Source organism: Chrysemys picta, chromosome 20 (assembly GCF_011386835.1).
Source record: "Chrysemys picta bellii isolate R12L10 chromosome 20, ASM1138683v2, whole genome shotgun sequence".
Taxonomy (NCBI): domain Eukaryota; kingdom Metazoa; phylum Chordata; order Testudines; family Emydidae; genus Chrysemys; species Chrysemys picta.
Window position 1 is genome coordinate 16,500,571 of NC_088810.1, and position 15,055 is coordinate 16,515,625.

The 15,055-nt window shown below is 51.3% G+C and overlaps 1 protein-coding gene across 1 annotated transcript; it reads right to left on the minus strand.

Moving 5' to 3' along the window:
- Positions 1-116: 116 nt before the first annotated feature.
- VPS72 (vacuolar protein sorting 72 homolog) lies at positions 117-4,681 on the minus strand. Its single transcript, XM_065574208.1, has 6 exons — positions 4,425-4,681; positions 3,744-3,896; positions 2,554-2,665; positions 2,103-2,282; positions 956-1,100; positions 117-650 (listed from the first exon to the last, which is right to left on the minus strand). The coding sequence occupies exons 1-6, from the start codon at positions 4,536-4,538 to the stop codon at positions 257-259; spliced, it is 1,098 nt and encodes a 365-aa protein (XP_065430280.1). The 5' UTR covers positions 4,539-4,681; the 3' UTR covers positions 117-256.
- Between the last annotated feature and the right edge of the window lie 10,374 nt (positions 4,682-15,055).

Sequence of the window (15,055 nt, forward strand, 5' to 3'; positions counted from 1 at the left end):
ACGCTGGTTTGTTTTTCGTAGGGTCTCCCAGGAAGGACGGGCTGTGCAGGCTGGTCTGATAGGACCGCTGCAGGCATTGCTTTTTTTATTAAAAAATAAAATAATAAATAAAGAGCAATGAACCACCACCCATTTGAGTTTAAAAAACAAAAATACGTAGGGAAGAAGGAGGGGTGGGTCAATACTGAGCCACCCAAAGGTGCCTGTGTCCGTTTAAGAAGTTCCCTTCTGGAAAGGGAACAGACACTCCTGGGGTTTATGTGGCCGGGACGGTTTGTTTGATGATGATTTTCTGCCGGGTCGCCCGGACATTTGGATCCGTTGCGGGCGGCCCCGCCCCCAGGGCCGCAGAAGCCGCCGCATTGGGCAGCCCATGGGCAGTGATGTATTTCTTGTAGGCCTCACGGATGATTTTGAAGGCCCGGATGTTGGAGTAGGGGATGTCGGTGATGGGGTCCCGGTAGACGGCCGGCTTGTGGGTGACGGGGCAGATCTCCTTCACGGGCAGCTTGGGCTGCTTGGCCTTAGGGAAGAAGCGCTCAAAGGTCTCGTCGTCGCTGAAGGTGATGAAGGTGCGAGAGCATTTGCCAGCCGGGGAGGCAGCAGCAGCCTGGGGAGCCTCTGCTGTTTGCTGCATGTCTTGATCCAACCTGAGGGTGGGGAGAAAACATAGGAATCAGCTTGAGCTTCAAATGCAACAGCGGGAGTAAGACCATCCAGGGCTCTGGGGATGAGGGGGCACAAGGACACACGGTGCTTTTGGAGAGGTGCGGGGGGAGACAAAGGATGTACTAGGCACTTGTGCTCAGTAAAGGAAGCAGAGTTGGCGCCTGCCAGCCAGAGTGCAGGAGTCAGCAGGGACAGTGAGACCTAGGAGGGAGCTGGCAGCCCATCCCGAGGGGCCGGAGTTCAGGCTAGGGAGATGGGAGGAGTGAATACAATCCCCAACACCTACCCTTCCACATCCACATTCTCCTCCTTCACCCCGAGGTCAGTGATCAGCGGCATGGTCCCCGAGTAGTAGCGGATCACCGGCCCCACACACTTCCGCTTCTTCTGCACATGCTTCCTCTTGTCAGCTTCCAGCCGCTCGTAAGTCTCTGCAAGGGCGATTAAACCGAGGGTGAACGGAGCAGGGCGCGGAACAATGGGGCAGCTTGGAAAACACCATCAGTCAACGATCCGGTTACCGAGCCCACTCGACTGCCCTCAGAGCTCTGGGCTCTTTGCTTCACACTGAGAGGTACCACATGGAAGCACTGCAAGAGCCATTAACGGTGACTGTGACTCCAGCATTTCCGAGGGATTTGTGCCACACCAGAAGCTCTCACTCTGCAGGTTGCAGGTCACCAATGGTCTGCAAACTCCTTCCTGGCGGTCTGAGAACCAAGGAGGGACACACGGGCTCCCATAAGGGGTGGCTGGTATCTGAATGAGCCAGAGAACTCCTGTGTTATGCCTATAATTCTGAACCATTCATGATGGTGAGGGGAGGTGCCTAGGCACGTCTATACATCATCCACAGAACTAATGCTTGGGTACCATTATCCACGCTTAAAATTGGGGAAGCCGAGGCACAGAGCGGTGAAATGAACGGCCCATGGCAGAGATAGAAATAAAACCTGGAGTCCAGATTCCACCCCCACACCGCTCTAACCACTAGACTCCACTCTCCTTCAAGAACTAGGAACAGAACCCCGGAGTGCTAGCTCCAGGTCCCCTGTTCTACTACTAGATAATACACCCTTCCAGAGCTGGCACTCGAACCTGGGCGTTCCGATTCCCAACCTTGTGCTCTGCCTATCAGATCAGGTTGTCTCCAGTGGACCATTACAGCCCTGACTGGTGCGCCAGGGTCCTGCTGCCAACCTGAGTGAAGAGACTGTGTGTTTCTCAGGGCCTCCCATTCAGCTGCAAGCACAAGGGCTCGGACTGCTCTAAGCCCCATTCTTACATAAGCCCCTAACCCCAGTCATTTCACTCCCTGACCCCACGCCGCTCATGCCTCTTCTTTGTGTGGCTCAATTCTGCCACTGCAGTGGGGTGAGGGCTATTGCCTGAAGACCTCACAAGCCTCATGCCCTCCTACCCATGTCACTCACCCAGAGACCGCAGGTTAATCTCCTCTGTGATCTTGGCCTCTTCCAGCAGCTCCTCCTGCGTCAGCGGCCTGTCATAGTTCGTCCCCCCCTTCTTGCGCTTCGACTGCACCTGACGCTCCTGGACACGGAGGAAGGTCTGGCGCGTGTGCTCCGTAGTTGACTGGCGCATGTACTTGCGGCCTGTAAGCCCAAGGAGTGGGAGGGAAAGTCAGGACATTGGGTAAGGCAAGCAGAGACAGTGTAGCTACCAAGAAACCAGCAAAACAGCCCCACAATGATTCCTCCTGGTCTGTGGATCACAGCTCAGCCCAGCAACTGTACTTGAATAACCTTGAATCAAGCCTCTGCCCTGCAAATGGATGCAGCAGCTTCGAGAAAACCTTACAAACAACTGGTTTCTGCTTCCCTAAAGGCAATAAATTTGATCCTAATGAACATCAGACATACTTACTGTCTCCCACTTCATCCTGGAGTTCCAGGGGCGCAGACTTCTCCTCTCGCACCTTCTGGGAGCTGCTAGCAGCTGTATCGGGCTTCTTGGGTCTCAGGCTTTTGATGGGCTCCTAGTGGGTTCAGAAAAGAGGTGATGCAAGGAGAGATAGAACCTCCTGGGGGCTTGCTATTTCCAACCCCATTTAAATAAAGAGCCACGAGGGATTTTGGAGCTTGTTTTTGAGAGAGGGCCCCTGCCAACACAAATGCCTTTAAAAAGAAAAGTGCTTTGCCCATATTACTAGTTACACCTTTGATTACAAGTATCAGAGGGGTAGCCATGTTAGTCTGGATCTGTAAAAAACGACAAAGAGTCCTGTGTCACCTTATAGACTAACAGACCTAACGGAGCCTAAGCTTTTGCATGTGTCTGACGAAGCGGGTATCCACCCATGAAAGCTTATGCTCCAATACGTCTGCTAGTCTATAAGGTGCCACAGAACTCTTTGTCACCTTTGATTACAGAAAGAACATTTTCAACCTCTGATTTACGTTGACCATTGCTGCAGTCTGTTTATTATGGTCGGTTTCTAACCACTAGACATCACTCCCTCCAAGAGCCAGGAATAGAACCCAGGAGTCCTGACTGCCCATCTCCTGCTTAAACATGAGGCCACACTCCATCCCAGAGCTGGAAATAGAACCCAGGAGTCCTGCCCAGGAGTCTGCACTCCCACTCCTGAAAGGCACTAATTGAAGATGTTTTCAAGGTCCTGCTGCTGATCATAAACGAAACAGCCTATAAATGGAATTGCTGCCAACTCCCCGGCTACCCTCTAAACTAGATTACAATCTGGTTGTACTGAGAATTTTGGCAGCAGCTTTCATGGGGGTCCCTCCCTCAGCCCAACACGACCATATCAGAAACAGCAGTTAGACAGCTGGTGAGTTGAGACCACTGTTCATCATGCTGACTATGGTTGTATTGTTGTTTCCTTGCGCACCTCTGTCTGTGTCCACCTGATGTCTCCTGTCTTGTACTTCAATTAGACGCTCTTTGGGGCAGAGACCATCATTTTCTTCGCTGTCCATACAGCACCCAGCACACTAGAGTCCTGGCCCATGACTGGTGGGTGCTCTTAGGTGCTACCCCAATACAGAACCAGAGGCTGGGTCACCCAGCACCACAACCAGCTGCTCCGTCCTCACCTTGTAAGCCTTGGTGACCACCCTGCGTTTCCTCTTGGGCTCGTCATCGTCCTGGTCACTGGCCGGCTCGTCGCCCTCATCAATGTCGAAGTCCGAGTCCACTTCGTCGTCGCTGTCCGACTGGTCACCTTTGTACTCGTCATCTCCCGACTCCTGCCCGGGAGGGGGGGCGGGGGGGGCAAACAACAGTCACAGCTGAGCTGATCCCACTGCCCCTTTGGGAGTCCCGCTCCCCCAGGCATGCTTCCCCCCCATGGGCCCCACTGCCTCCACCCCAACACACACTGGCCCCACCACAGCTGTCCCCCAAGTGGCCCACAGCCCCCCAACTCAGCCTCCACAGGGCCTTGCTGCACACTCCCCCGCCCCCCAACTGTGCTCCCCAAGGGGCCCATTTCCCCCCACAAATCCCCCCCACGCTATCCTCTTGGGGCCCCTCACAGCCCCCCCCCCCAGGGGCACTGCTCCCCCCCACAGCGCCATCTCCCAGACCCCACCCAGCCCCCTACAGTTCCTCCCGGGCCCCTGCTCCCCCCCACAACCCCCCCCTCAACCTCTCCCCGCCCCCTACAGTTCCCCCCGGGCCACTGCCCCCCCCCCCCGGTCCCCTCACAGCCCCCCCCGGGCCACTGCCCCCCCCCGGTCCCCTCACAGCCCCCCCCGGCCACTGCTCCCCCCCACCTCCGTGAAGCCCCCGTAGGTGGTCTGGTAGAACTCATCCTCCTCGGCATTCAGCAGCCCCGCCAGCCGGTTCCCCGCCGTGCGGCGCGGCGCCCTGCCCCCCGCCAGGCTCATCCCGCTCCGCCGCCGCCGAGCGACTGCTCCGGCCTGGCCCAGGGGAGAGCGAGCGCACGCCGAGACAAATCACCCCGTCCCGGCTCGGAGCGCCGAGAGATCGAGGCAGGAGGAACGGTCAGGGGAGAACGATCGAGCACTGAGAGAGCGATGGAAGATGGGAGGGGCTTGAGGGAGGGCCTGCCCACCTGTCTTCCCTATATCAGAGCTGTCCTTACCCTTCCCACCAGTCACAATACCCCCCACAGCTCCTCCTGACCTCCCCACAACAGGGTTTTATGCGGGGCTTTCCCCTCCACATGCTGACCCAGATCAGCCCTACTTAGCTTGTGATTGTTATCCAAGCACCCAGCCCAATGCCCCACGGGAGGCAGCAACTTTTGCTTCTGTGAGAATCCCACTGGAAACCAGCCCCCTGCCATTAGCAATTCTCACCACAGAGACAAGTGACTTCCTGCCACCACAATGACTGGAGACCTGGGACACTGTTGCCAGCCCCCAGCACTCGACAGTCATAGTCAGCTCCACCCCCCAAAAACAACCCAAGACTAGCTTAAAAATCATGATAATATCAAAATAATCAATTATTGGCTGTCTGTTTTTTGAGACTTAAGACGTTGTGATTTCCAGCTTTTCTCTGCAGCCGTGAGGGCTAGAAACTGCCTGTAATGAGCTAGGGCAGGTGAAACTTTGTTATGGGATGAGTCAAAAGGGTGAATAAGTTGCCCATTTAAGCCAGTTGTAAGAGACAGTTAAGGGGACACACTTAAAACAAAGCCTACTAAAGTCTGCCTGGAGACTAGCAGCACCTATTGAGTTCAACTGGGTATTGGGGGGAAGAGAACACACAGAAACTGAGACCAGACAGAGGAGAGAACTAGAAACTAACCTGAAGGAATGAGTATCAGAGGGGTAGCCGTGTTAGTCTGAATCTGTAAAAAGCAACAGAGGGTCCTGTGGCACCTTTAAGACTAACAGAAGTATTGGGAGCATAAGCTTTCGTGGGTAAGAACCTCACTTCTTCAGATGCAAGAAAGTTTATGCTCCCAATACTTCTGTTAGTCTTAAAGGTGCCACAGGACCCTCTGTTGCTTTCTGAAGGAATGAGCAACTGAAAGCATGTGGCTGACCCCACAAGAAACCTGGGGAGAGTTTTTTTGGGTCAGGAGTGCAGGCTAAAAAGCATGTGCTTGGTGCTGTGAGCAACAGAAGTTGTTTCTTGCTATTTGATTCCCTCTGCATTCAGAGGCACAGGACTTCGTACATTCCTTGTAAATAAGCAAAACTGCATCACAGAAATACCTAGCTCCAATTTCTGCTCCCCACAGGAACACCCACAGGGCCCCAAGTGGTGACTAGCAAATTTGGTCAAAAGGGGCAACACTGGCCTTTTTAAAACAAAAATGAAAGCTGAGATTCTCTGTTATGTAATCACATAACTCCAGCAAGTGGGGCTTTCAGAAAAACACCAGATGCTGCAAGGCTTGACATAAAATACCATTGAGATCAGTGCAGCAGCAAGAACGATAAAGGCAAGAGTTGGAAACACTGCTGGTAGGATGATACAAAATGGGGGCCCCTCATGATCCAACAAATCATTAACAGAGCACAAAGAGAGAGCAAAAACTCCCCCTCTCATACTGTGCCTCATCGGTTACACCTGTACAAAGTAAGCATAAAACACTGCTGTCCCAATTTGATTGCACTTCACACTCACTTGGCACAGGTGTCAATAGTGACATGTGGTGCAAAGCTTGAGAGAATCAGGTAGCTGGAAAGAGCAGGTGTAACTCCACTGACCAAACCTGGCCTTCTGCTTCAGACCTGGGCCAAGAGAACATAGAGATCATCTCAGACAGTCTGTTGAAGCAATCTGGCAAGTTGCCTAATTATTTTGAGAGCAGTTGTGACCTGATACCAGCTAGTGTTACTGATTGTTTATACCTGCCTCACTAGATTTCCCTGATGTGCTCGTGGTTTTTGCTTTGGAACTGTATCTTGGGGATAAAGACTGAAATCAAAACAGGAGCTGTTTAGAACCAGCTCCACTGATTGATATCTCCCGTTTTCCCTTTTCCTTGTTTTCCTGTTGCTAAAGCTGTTTGCATTGAAACAGGATAATTCACGAGATCTTTGCCCTGTCATGGTGCCTTCCATCTAAAGATCTCAAAGCACTGTAGAAACATTAATTCATTATCTCAGCCCTCCCAATCCCAGGAGGTAACTCAGCTGTGGGGATCCAACCAATAAAGCAAACCTCAGCCCAAACCACTGAGTTTGGATGCAGGACCATGAATCAGCTTCTGTTTTTGTTGTTGTTGCTGTTTTAATCTGAGTTCAGTCTTGTTAAAAAGTTGCGGGAAACTTTCAAGGAAGCTGATTTGAGTCTGACGTTTGGCACAAAAACAGGTTTCACGTCTTCATCTTTCAAGGCCAGAGGGGACCTTTGTGATCATCGAGTCTGACCTCCTGGATTACACAGCCAGAGAACTTCCCCAACATAACTCCTAGAGCAGAGCTTTTAGAAAAACATCCAATCTTGATTAAAAAGTTGCCAGTGATGGGGAATCCACTATGACCTTGGTAAATTTTAAGTGGTGTCAAAACTAGGGTTACCATACGTCCGGATTTTCCCGGACATGTCCGGCTTTTGGAGGCTCAAATCCCCGTCCGGGGGGAAATCCCCAAAAGCCGGACATGTCCGGGAAAATCGGGAGGGACGGAGGGCTCGGCGGTGCTCGGCCGGGGCCTCTGGGGCTGGGGTCGGCGGTGCGGGGCTGGGCCGGGGCCGGCGGTGCTCGGCAGGAGCCGGGGGTGCGGGGCCAGGGTCGCGGGGCCGGGCGCGCGGTGCCGTGCCGGGAGCCGGGCGCGCGGTGCCGGGCCGGGGGCCAGGCCGGGCCGGGAGCCGGGGTCGCGGGGCCGGGGGTGCGGTGCCGAGCGGGGGTCGCGGTGCCGTGCCGGGGGCACGATGCCGGGCCGGGGGCCAGGCCGGGAGCCGGGGTCGCGGGGCCGAGCGGGGGTCGCGGTGCCGTGCCGGGAGCCGGGCGCGCGGTGCCATGCCGGGAGCCGGGCGCGCAGCTGGGCCAGGAGCCGGGGTCGCAGTACCGGGCCGGGGTCCGGGCCGGGAGCCGGGGTCGCGGGGCCGGGCTGGGAGCCGGGCTGGGAGCCGGGGGCGCGGGGTCGGGCCGGGAGCTGGGCCGGGGGCGTGGGGCCGGGCCGGGAGCCGGGCCGGGAGCCGGAGGCGCGGTGCCGGGCCGGGGTCGCAGTGCTGGGCCGGGGGCCGGGGTCGCGGGGTCGGGGGCCGGGGTCGCAGGGCAGGGCCGGGCCGGGCCGGGAGCCGGGGGCGCGGGGTCGGGCCGGGAGCTGGGCCGGGGTCGCGGGGCCGGGCCGGGAGCCGGGCCGGGAGCCGGAGGCGCGGTGCCGGGCCGGGGTCGCAGTGCTGGGCCGGGGGCCGGGGTCGCGGGGCCGGGGGCCGGGGTCGCAGGGCAGGGCCGGGCCGGGCCGGGAGCCGGGGTCGGGCCCGCGGGGCCAGGGGAGGAGCAGGGGGCGGAGCGTTCAGGGGAGGGGGCAGAGTTGGGGCGGGGCTGAGGGTGGGGAAGGGGCAGGGTTGGGGCGGGGCCGGGTCCCCATGGAGTGTCCTCCTTTTTAAAAACTAAAAGATGGTAACCCTAGTCAAAACCAATCTTCCCCTTCTGATATCAAAATTCCCCTGCAGCCCAACTGTGATGGCACAAACAGGTTTCTGACCGCCAGTGGGAAATAAGACCAATGGGCAGATGCATCCCAATTTAAGGAACAAAGATCCATAGGCCAAATTCACCCTGGGTGTAAATATACACAATCCCACTGACGTCAATAGCAGTTGCATCCACTAACACAAGAGATGAATTTGGTCCACAAAGAAAAATAAACCAGATCTCAGATCTCAGCAGAATTGTCTTTGCTGAGGAAGTTTTTCAAAATTTTCCACAAGGCCTGACTTTATCATGGTGCATTCATTTCTGATCTCCTAACATGATTAACTCATCTTTGTTATAAATCTAGATTTATAATATATCTGGAAGAAACTGACCAGATTAACAAATTATCAGCTGATCAGCTTTGTTGCTAAAATATGTACTGAGAATCTAACTCCTTCTGCTTAGTTTAATTTGGAACCTACAGGTTTTTTCACACCATAGGAAGTTCCATGGCATTTTGCTAAAAGGTCATTTTAAAGGTCTGTTAAGCAGAGAAAACTTTGGCATCTGCGGCCATGTCTACACTACACAATTATGATGACCTAATGTCAGCATACAGCCACCGCAGTGGTTGAAGCGCTTGTGCGTGTGCACACTTGGCTCCTTGTGTCGGTGGTGTGTGTCATCGCCAGGAGCGCTTGTACCAACTGTATTGCCAGTGTGGGGCATTGTGAAAGCCAGTAACAGCTGACATAAGTATTGCAGTGTCTACACTAACACTGCGTCGACCTAATTACATCGACCGTGACGCTGCTCAGGGAGGTGGTGTTACTAAATCGGCAGAGAGAGCATGAATTTAAATGAAGACACTTCCACAGCTAGGTCGACACAAGGCAGCCTACGTCGACCTAACCATGTAGTATAGACCAGGCCTAAATCTAACCTGACTTGCCTGGGTTTCAGCTGGTTTCAGGTTTGCTGGAGTCAGTAGCTCCTCCTAGTGTAAGTGGCAAGAAATAACATTTGGAGATTGTATCATACGCTCATTCCATCCTACCTATCTGATCTCACGTCCAATCTACTCCTCACTGCCCTTTCAAATTTCATCTCTCTCTCTCAGGTTTGATTGACGGTTACCCTGCATTGGAACCAGGGCCGGCTCCAGGGTTTTGGCCGCCCCAAGCAGCCAAAAAAAAAAAAAAGCTGCGATCGCAATCGTGATCTGCGGCGGCAATTCGGTGGAAGGTCCTTGGCTCCGAGCAGGAGTGAGGGACCGTCTGCCGAGTTGCCGCCGAACAGCTGGACGTGCCGCCCCTCTCCGGAGTGGCCGCCCCAAGCACCTGCTTGCCAAGCTGGTGCCGGGAGCCGGCCCTGATTGGAACGGTATCATTTTAAACCTGCTTTGCATTGATGTAAATGACAACACAACACTCAAGACAATGGGGAATCAGGCTTAGAGTGCAGAGCGTGCATGTGTTTGGTTGCTTGCATTCGGGGGAACGTATAACCCAGGAGCGATAACAATGGAGGAACTGCTTGAGGCAGGGAATTCAGCAACAGAGAGGGCGTGCTGTGGCCCTAACCAATACCCCAGGGTCACCCGCCCTGCTCGGAAACACATCTGCTACGTGGCAGAGAGTTCAGCTCCAGAATAGGCCTTAAGAGCCATCAGCGGACCTACAAATAATTTGAAATAGACAGTCCATGAAAGACAATCATCCTCAACTTCAAGGGATTCCCGACGAAGATGATGATGAATGTAAAATAAAGAAATCACAAGAATTATCTAGCTATCGCCATACATACATATCTGTCCACGTAGGGTCTTATACTGGTGCCCATCATCATGGTATCTGGGCGCCTGAGGAATGAGCCGCATCCTGCTGTGCCCCTACAATTCATGTTAGTTTCATGGGAGGTGCAGCACTTCTCAGGATCTGGCTTGTTGAAATCAGCAGGACGGTCTGAGCAGGATGATGACTTGTTCTACGTTGTTCAAATCACCAGCTTGCCCCAACCGGGATGTATGGCCCTCTTCTTACAAAACAAGCGGCTGGAGCTCCACTGATTTACAGCAGCTGAGGATGTGGTCCAAATTATGTTCCAGCATCGCGACTCAGTCCAGTAACAATGCTTACAAAGTGTCCCAACACATTAACGGCTTAAACAGTAATCTTTTTGGTATGTGCTGGGTGCTCGGTGATAGATTAGCCATAATTCTGGATTGTTACCAGATGAGGGTTTTTTAACACAATGAGGTTTGCAAAAAATAAAGCCCTCTTTGGAACTGTCTCTTCTCCCTTGTCTCTAGGAGCTTAATCCAAACCCCCCTGAAGTCAATGGGAATCTGAATCATCAAAGGCAGAAGTGGAAAAGACCTATTAGATTATCTAGTCCATCTCCCTGAGACCAGGGAAAGTTTGTTCTCTATGGTACATTTTCAAATACTTTGTCTAGTCTAGTTTTAAAAGTCCCCCATGCAATCCAAGAACTTATTGATGTTTGTAATGTTTGTAAACCATCTATCTCCAGAACAGGTACAGCACACTCTATGGTCATTGATGCTCCCACTACAATAGCAGGGGTCATAATCCAAGTGTCCTGGCCAAATTCCAATTTAAGCCATAACATCTTCGTGTCCTGTTCTAAATTGGTGCACAAAGGTGGCTGCATATGAATGGTGGAAGAAGCAACTCCTGTATGCCCAGTCTTGCTGTAATTTGTAAAGGGCTTTGGGACTCTTCTGAATGAACAAAACTATAGCAATCTAAAATAATTATCTATCATTTACAGGGAAACCTGGACTATCCAAATGGGAACTGTAATTTCAGCAAATCAATTTCAATTACACTTCTCAAAAAATAAAATTCTGGTTTGGATGACATTTCCAAATTTCAGAGTATGTCTACACTGCTGATGATAAAGCTCAACCGCTAGGAGAGAGCTCCCCTCCGTGAGGGGAATAGCTCCCAGCGCTGGGAGCACGGCTCCCAGCACTGTAGCACTGTCTACACTGCCACTTTACAGCGCTGAAACTTGCATCGTTCAGGGGGGTGTTTCTTCACACCCCTAAGCGAAGAAAGTTTCAGCACTGTGTCAGTGTAGACAAGACCTCAGATAATCCAAATTTCAGATAATTGGAGTTGGGATCATCAGAGTTTACTTGTGTTCTGGAGCACTCACCACTGTAGTATTCAAAGCCAACAGTGAAAACTTGTAAGAAGACTCGGTCCTTGCCCTGAAGAACTTGCTATCTAAATACACAATGTACAAATGGAGAATGGAGGAAACCACACAACGAAAAGCAGCGTGATCTGGAATGAATAGTCAATTAAATGAATAGGTGGCAAGTTAAAACCTGATCAAAGGAGACACTTCTTCACACAGTGAGTAGGCAGACTGTGGAACCCACTGCTACATGGAGTCGTTAAGGCCAAAAACTTAGCAAGATTCAAAGAAGGATTGGATATTTCTATGGATAACCAGAATATCTAGAGTTACCATAGTTATTGCTAACAACAATTCTGGAAGGGATATTACATCTCATGCTTCAGTGTTTAAGCTGATCTCTGACTAATAGGGTACGTATACACTGGAAAAAAAACCCACCCCACAGCAGCAAGTCTCAGAGCCCTGGTCTACAGGGCTGAAAACAGCTGTGTGGATGTTCCTGCTTGGGATTTGAAACTCATTTACTGCCAGGGTTGGGTTCTGGTTTTGTTTTTTTGCAGTGTAGACATACCCATAGACACCAGGATGAGACCTACTGTAAAGGGCACTTTATCCCACATCTGCTACTGTGGGGTTCTTACATCTTCCTCTGAAGTAGCTGGTGCTGGGCGTTACTGGACAGGTGGGCTTCAAGTCTGATCCAATTTGACAAATCCCTATGTTCCTATGGAATGGAAATGTTTAGCACCAGTCATGGTGGTTGCATGGTTTCTGCCTGGATTTTTTAATCTGTATTATTTGTAGCTGAAGTTTCAGTCACTGAATCCATTAGTGCATATCTGCAGGGGAGACTCGAGGCATAGGTCTGCTGGGAACAATGGCACCAGAAGGACAGCAGAAGTTGAAGGGAGGGACAGCCAAATATGAGTGAGTGCTGCTGCGACCTGGGGCACAGGGTCTCAATGCCACTCACATTTGGCCCAGCCACCCCTCCGTCATGCTGATGGGATGGCTGAGCCAAGGGAAGGGATTCTGCCTTTATGCCACCCAATTCTGGTAAGAAGTCAAGGGGGGGCCTGCTCAGCCCTCTCAATGTACCCTTGCTGCCAAGTTCAGGTTCTCAAAAGTGAGTGGCATGACCCCCCTGTTTAAAAAGTATGAGGCAATGGCTCTTTGGCCCTCCTGTTGCCGGTTCCCATGTCTGGGAGAAGTACATTTCAAGAAAGGACTGAAGTATGGCTAACTGCATCAGGGAGACGGTTCTAGTCATAGCATTCTCAGGGGACTTTTCATGGGTAAATAACTGGTGCCAGGTGTAATTTTCTAAAGGAAGTCTAAGGCTTGACACCATGGGAATGAGTCAGTTTCCAGAAACAGTGAAATCCTGATCCCTCTTAAATTTCACAAGTCAGTATTTGGCTATCTAAAGAACACAATAAAAACCAGGAAAGAATTTCAAGGTCCTTTTAATACTAACATGACTAAGAGCAAGAGTCCATGGGATGAAACATGCTCTGACAAAAACAGGAAATCGAGTCGTTCACTGTGCAGTTGTAGCAGTGAGAGTTCGCCTCTTTAGAAGGAGTTTGGTGGTCACTAGGCCTGTAAACAGAAGCCTACCTGGAAATCCAGGTCAGATAAATAGGATCATTAGTATGTCTATAGCGCCTTCTATCCAAGGATTGTTCTCCATTTGCCATGTCCCCTGAGGGTAGGAGGAGAACTAATCCTCTTAGTTTGCACAAGGGAGATTCAGGTTAGATATCAAGAAACTTTCGAACTCTAAGGATAGTTATCAGAGTAGCAGCCGTGTTAGTCTGTATCCGCGAAAAGAAGAACAGGAATACTTGTGGCACCTTAGAGACTAACAAATTTATTAGAGCATAAGCTTTCGTGGACTACAGCCCACTTCTTCAGATGCATATCCGAAGAAGTGGGCTGTAGTCCACGAAAGCTTATGCTCTAATAAATTTGTTAGTCTCTAAGGTGCCACAAGTACTCCTGTTCTTCTTTTTAAGGATAGTTAAGCACTGGAATTAGCTTCCAAGGGAGGTTATGGAATCCCCATCATTGGAAGATTTTAAGAACATTGGAAGTGCTAGACAAACACCTCTCAGGGTGGTCTAGGTATACTTAACTCTGCCTCAGCAGAGGGTGGGGGCAATGGATTAGATGGCGTCTTAAGGTCCCTTCCAGACTCAAATTCCTATTATTTTATGATCTCAAATTAACCCTGACAGCCCCCAATGTCAGGTAGGTATTATTGCCCGCATTTTACAGCTATGGAAACTGAGGCACAGAGCAGGGGACAGGACTTGCCCAAAGTTACACTGTGAGTCTGTGGTAGAGATGGGACTAGAACTCACATGGGCAATGTGGGGATAATGGTAAGGCTCCACCTCCCAGGGGGATGAACCCGGTGAATTAAGTAATGTCTGCATAGTACTTGGTCCATGTAAAGTCGAAGTACAATTATTATTCTCTGAGAAGTCTCCTCCAAGATAGACCTGATATCATAGGCAAAGCACCAACGAGAAGCTGGCATCACCACCTGTGTACAGGGCAGCTAGAATGACCAGCTCACAAGAGGAAATGAACTCGACTTCAAAATAACATCCGTCAATCAGGGCAGTGTGGGGCCTGCAAGCCCCCTACACAGGGCCTCTTGAAGACAAAGGGCTGCCTGAGAGCACAGGAGCCTGTCTGCATAGAGCTGCCTGCAGGATGCAGATTAGGGTGACCAGATGTCCCAATTTGATAGGGACAGTCCTGGTATTCGGGCCTTTGTCTTGTACAGGCGCCTATTACCCCCCCACCCCCGTCCTGATTTTTCACACTTGCTACCTGGTCACGCTAATGCAGATTGTAGTCCAAGCTAGGAGTTTTCTCCTGATTTGCTTGAGGGCAGCAGATGGAATGTGATTTTCTCATAATTACTATGAGCTGAGATTTACCAGATTTAAATTAGTGTTGAAGAGGTGGAAAGGAACAACCAGAAAAACATCCCGGAGTCTGGATTTTGTAGTATAGAAATATCACTTGACATGTAAAATAACTACAATTGCCCCCTGGTTTATTGATTATCACCTGTTACAGGACTGGCCCGTCGACAGTCTGATTATACTCTTGTTATGTCGCATTGAAGCAGTCTTCTTATGGAATCAAGATTAGTAGAAATGCTCTTTAATTCACTGGGCCAAGCTACCCTTTCTTTTGTGATTGTTGCTAAAGACGAGAAGATTGGATCTGTCTGAAATCCCCACAGCAGCTGTCATTCCTTCTGTGATGTGCAGCCCTGACAGCCAGCTCTCATGTTTTGCCTGTAGGTGGCAGAAGCTTTCTAATGCCTGCCCACAGAGTCATCCCAAACAGACCTATTATTACCCCGATGTGGGAAATGATAGTATAACCGAGCTGACAGATTGGAAAGGACAGGGGTGTAACGCAATGCTTTGTTTCAAGGCTGGTAGCCTATCTGAGTCACCAGTTAAAATAAAGCGATGCTTCATTTGACAGGGAGCTTTCAAAACAAGGACTCTCCTAGCAGCTGCAACGGTCCCATTCTGTTTTCACAGCAGAGGGTCTTATCGATGGGGTTTCCCTTATAACACTGACTCAGTTACAAATAACGCATGGCATTTCTGACCTCCATAGCGCTTCATGAAT

What these genes read in the sequence shown, in the direction of transcription:
- VPS72 (XM_065574208.1), bottom strand. Translation starts at nt 4,538, where the DNA reads ATGAGCCTGGCGGGGGGCAGGGCGCCGCGCCGCACGGCGGGGAACCGG. An exon ending in TGGTCACCAAGGCTTACAAG is followed by an intron (nt 2,666 to 3,743) that starts GTGAGGACGGAG and finishes TGAACCCACTAG; the next exon opens with GAGCCCATCAAAAGCCTGAG. An exon ending in GAGAATGTGGATGTGGAAGG is followed by an intron (nt 651 to 955) that starts GTAGGTGTTGGG and finishes CCCCACCCTCAG; the next exon opens with GTTGGATCAAGACATGCAGC.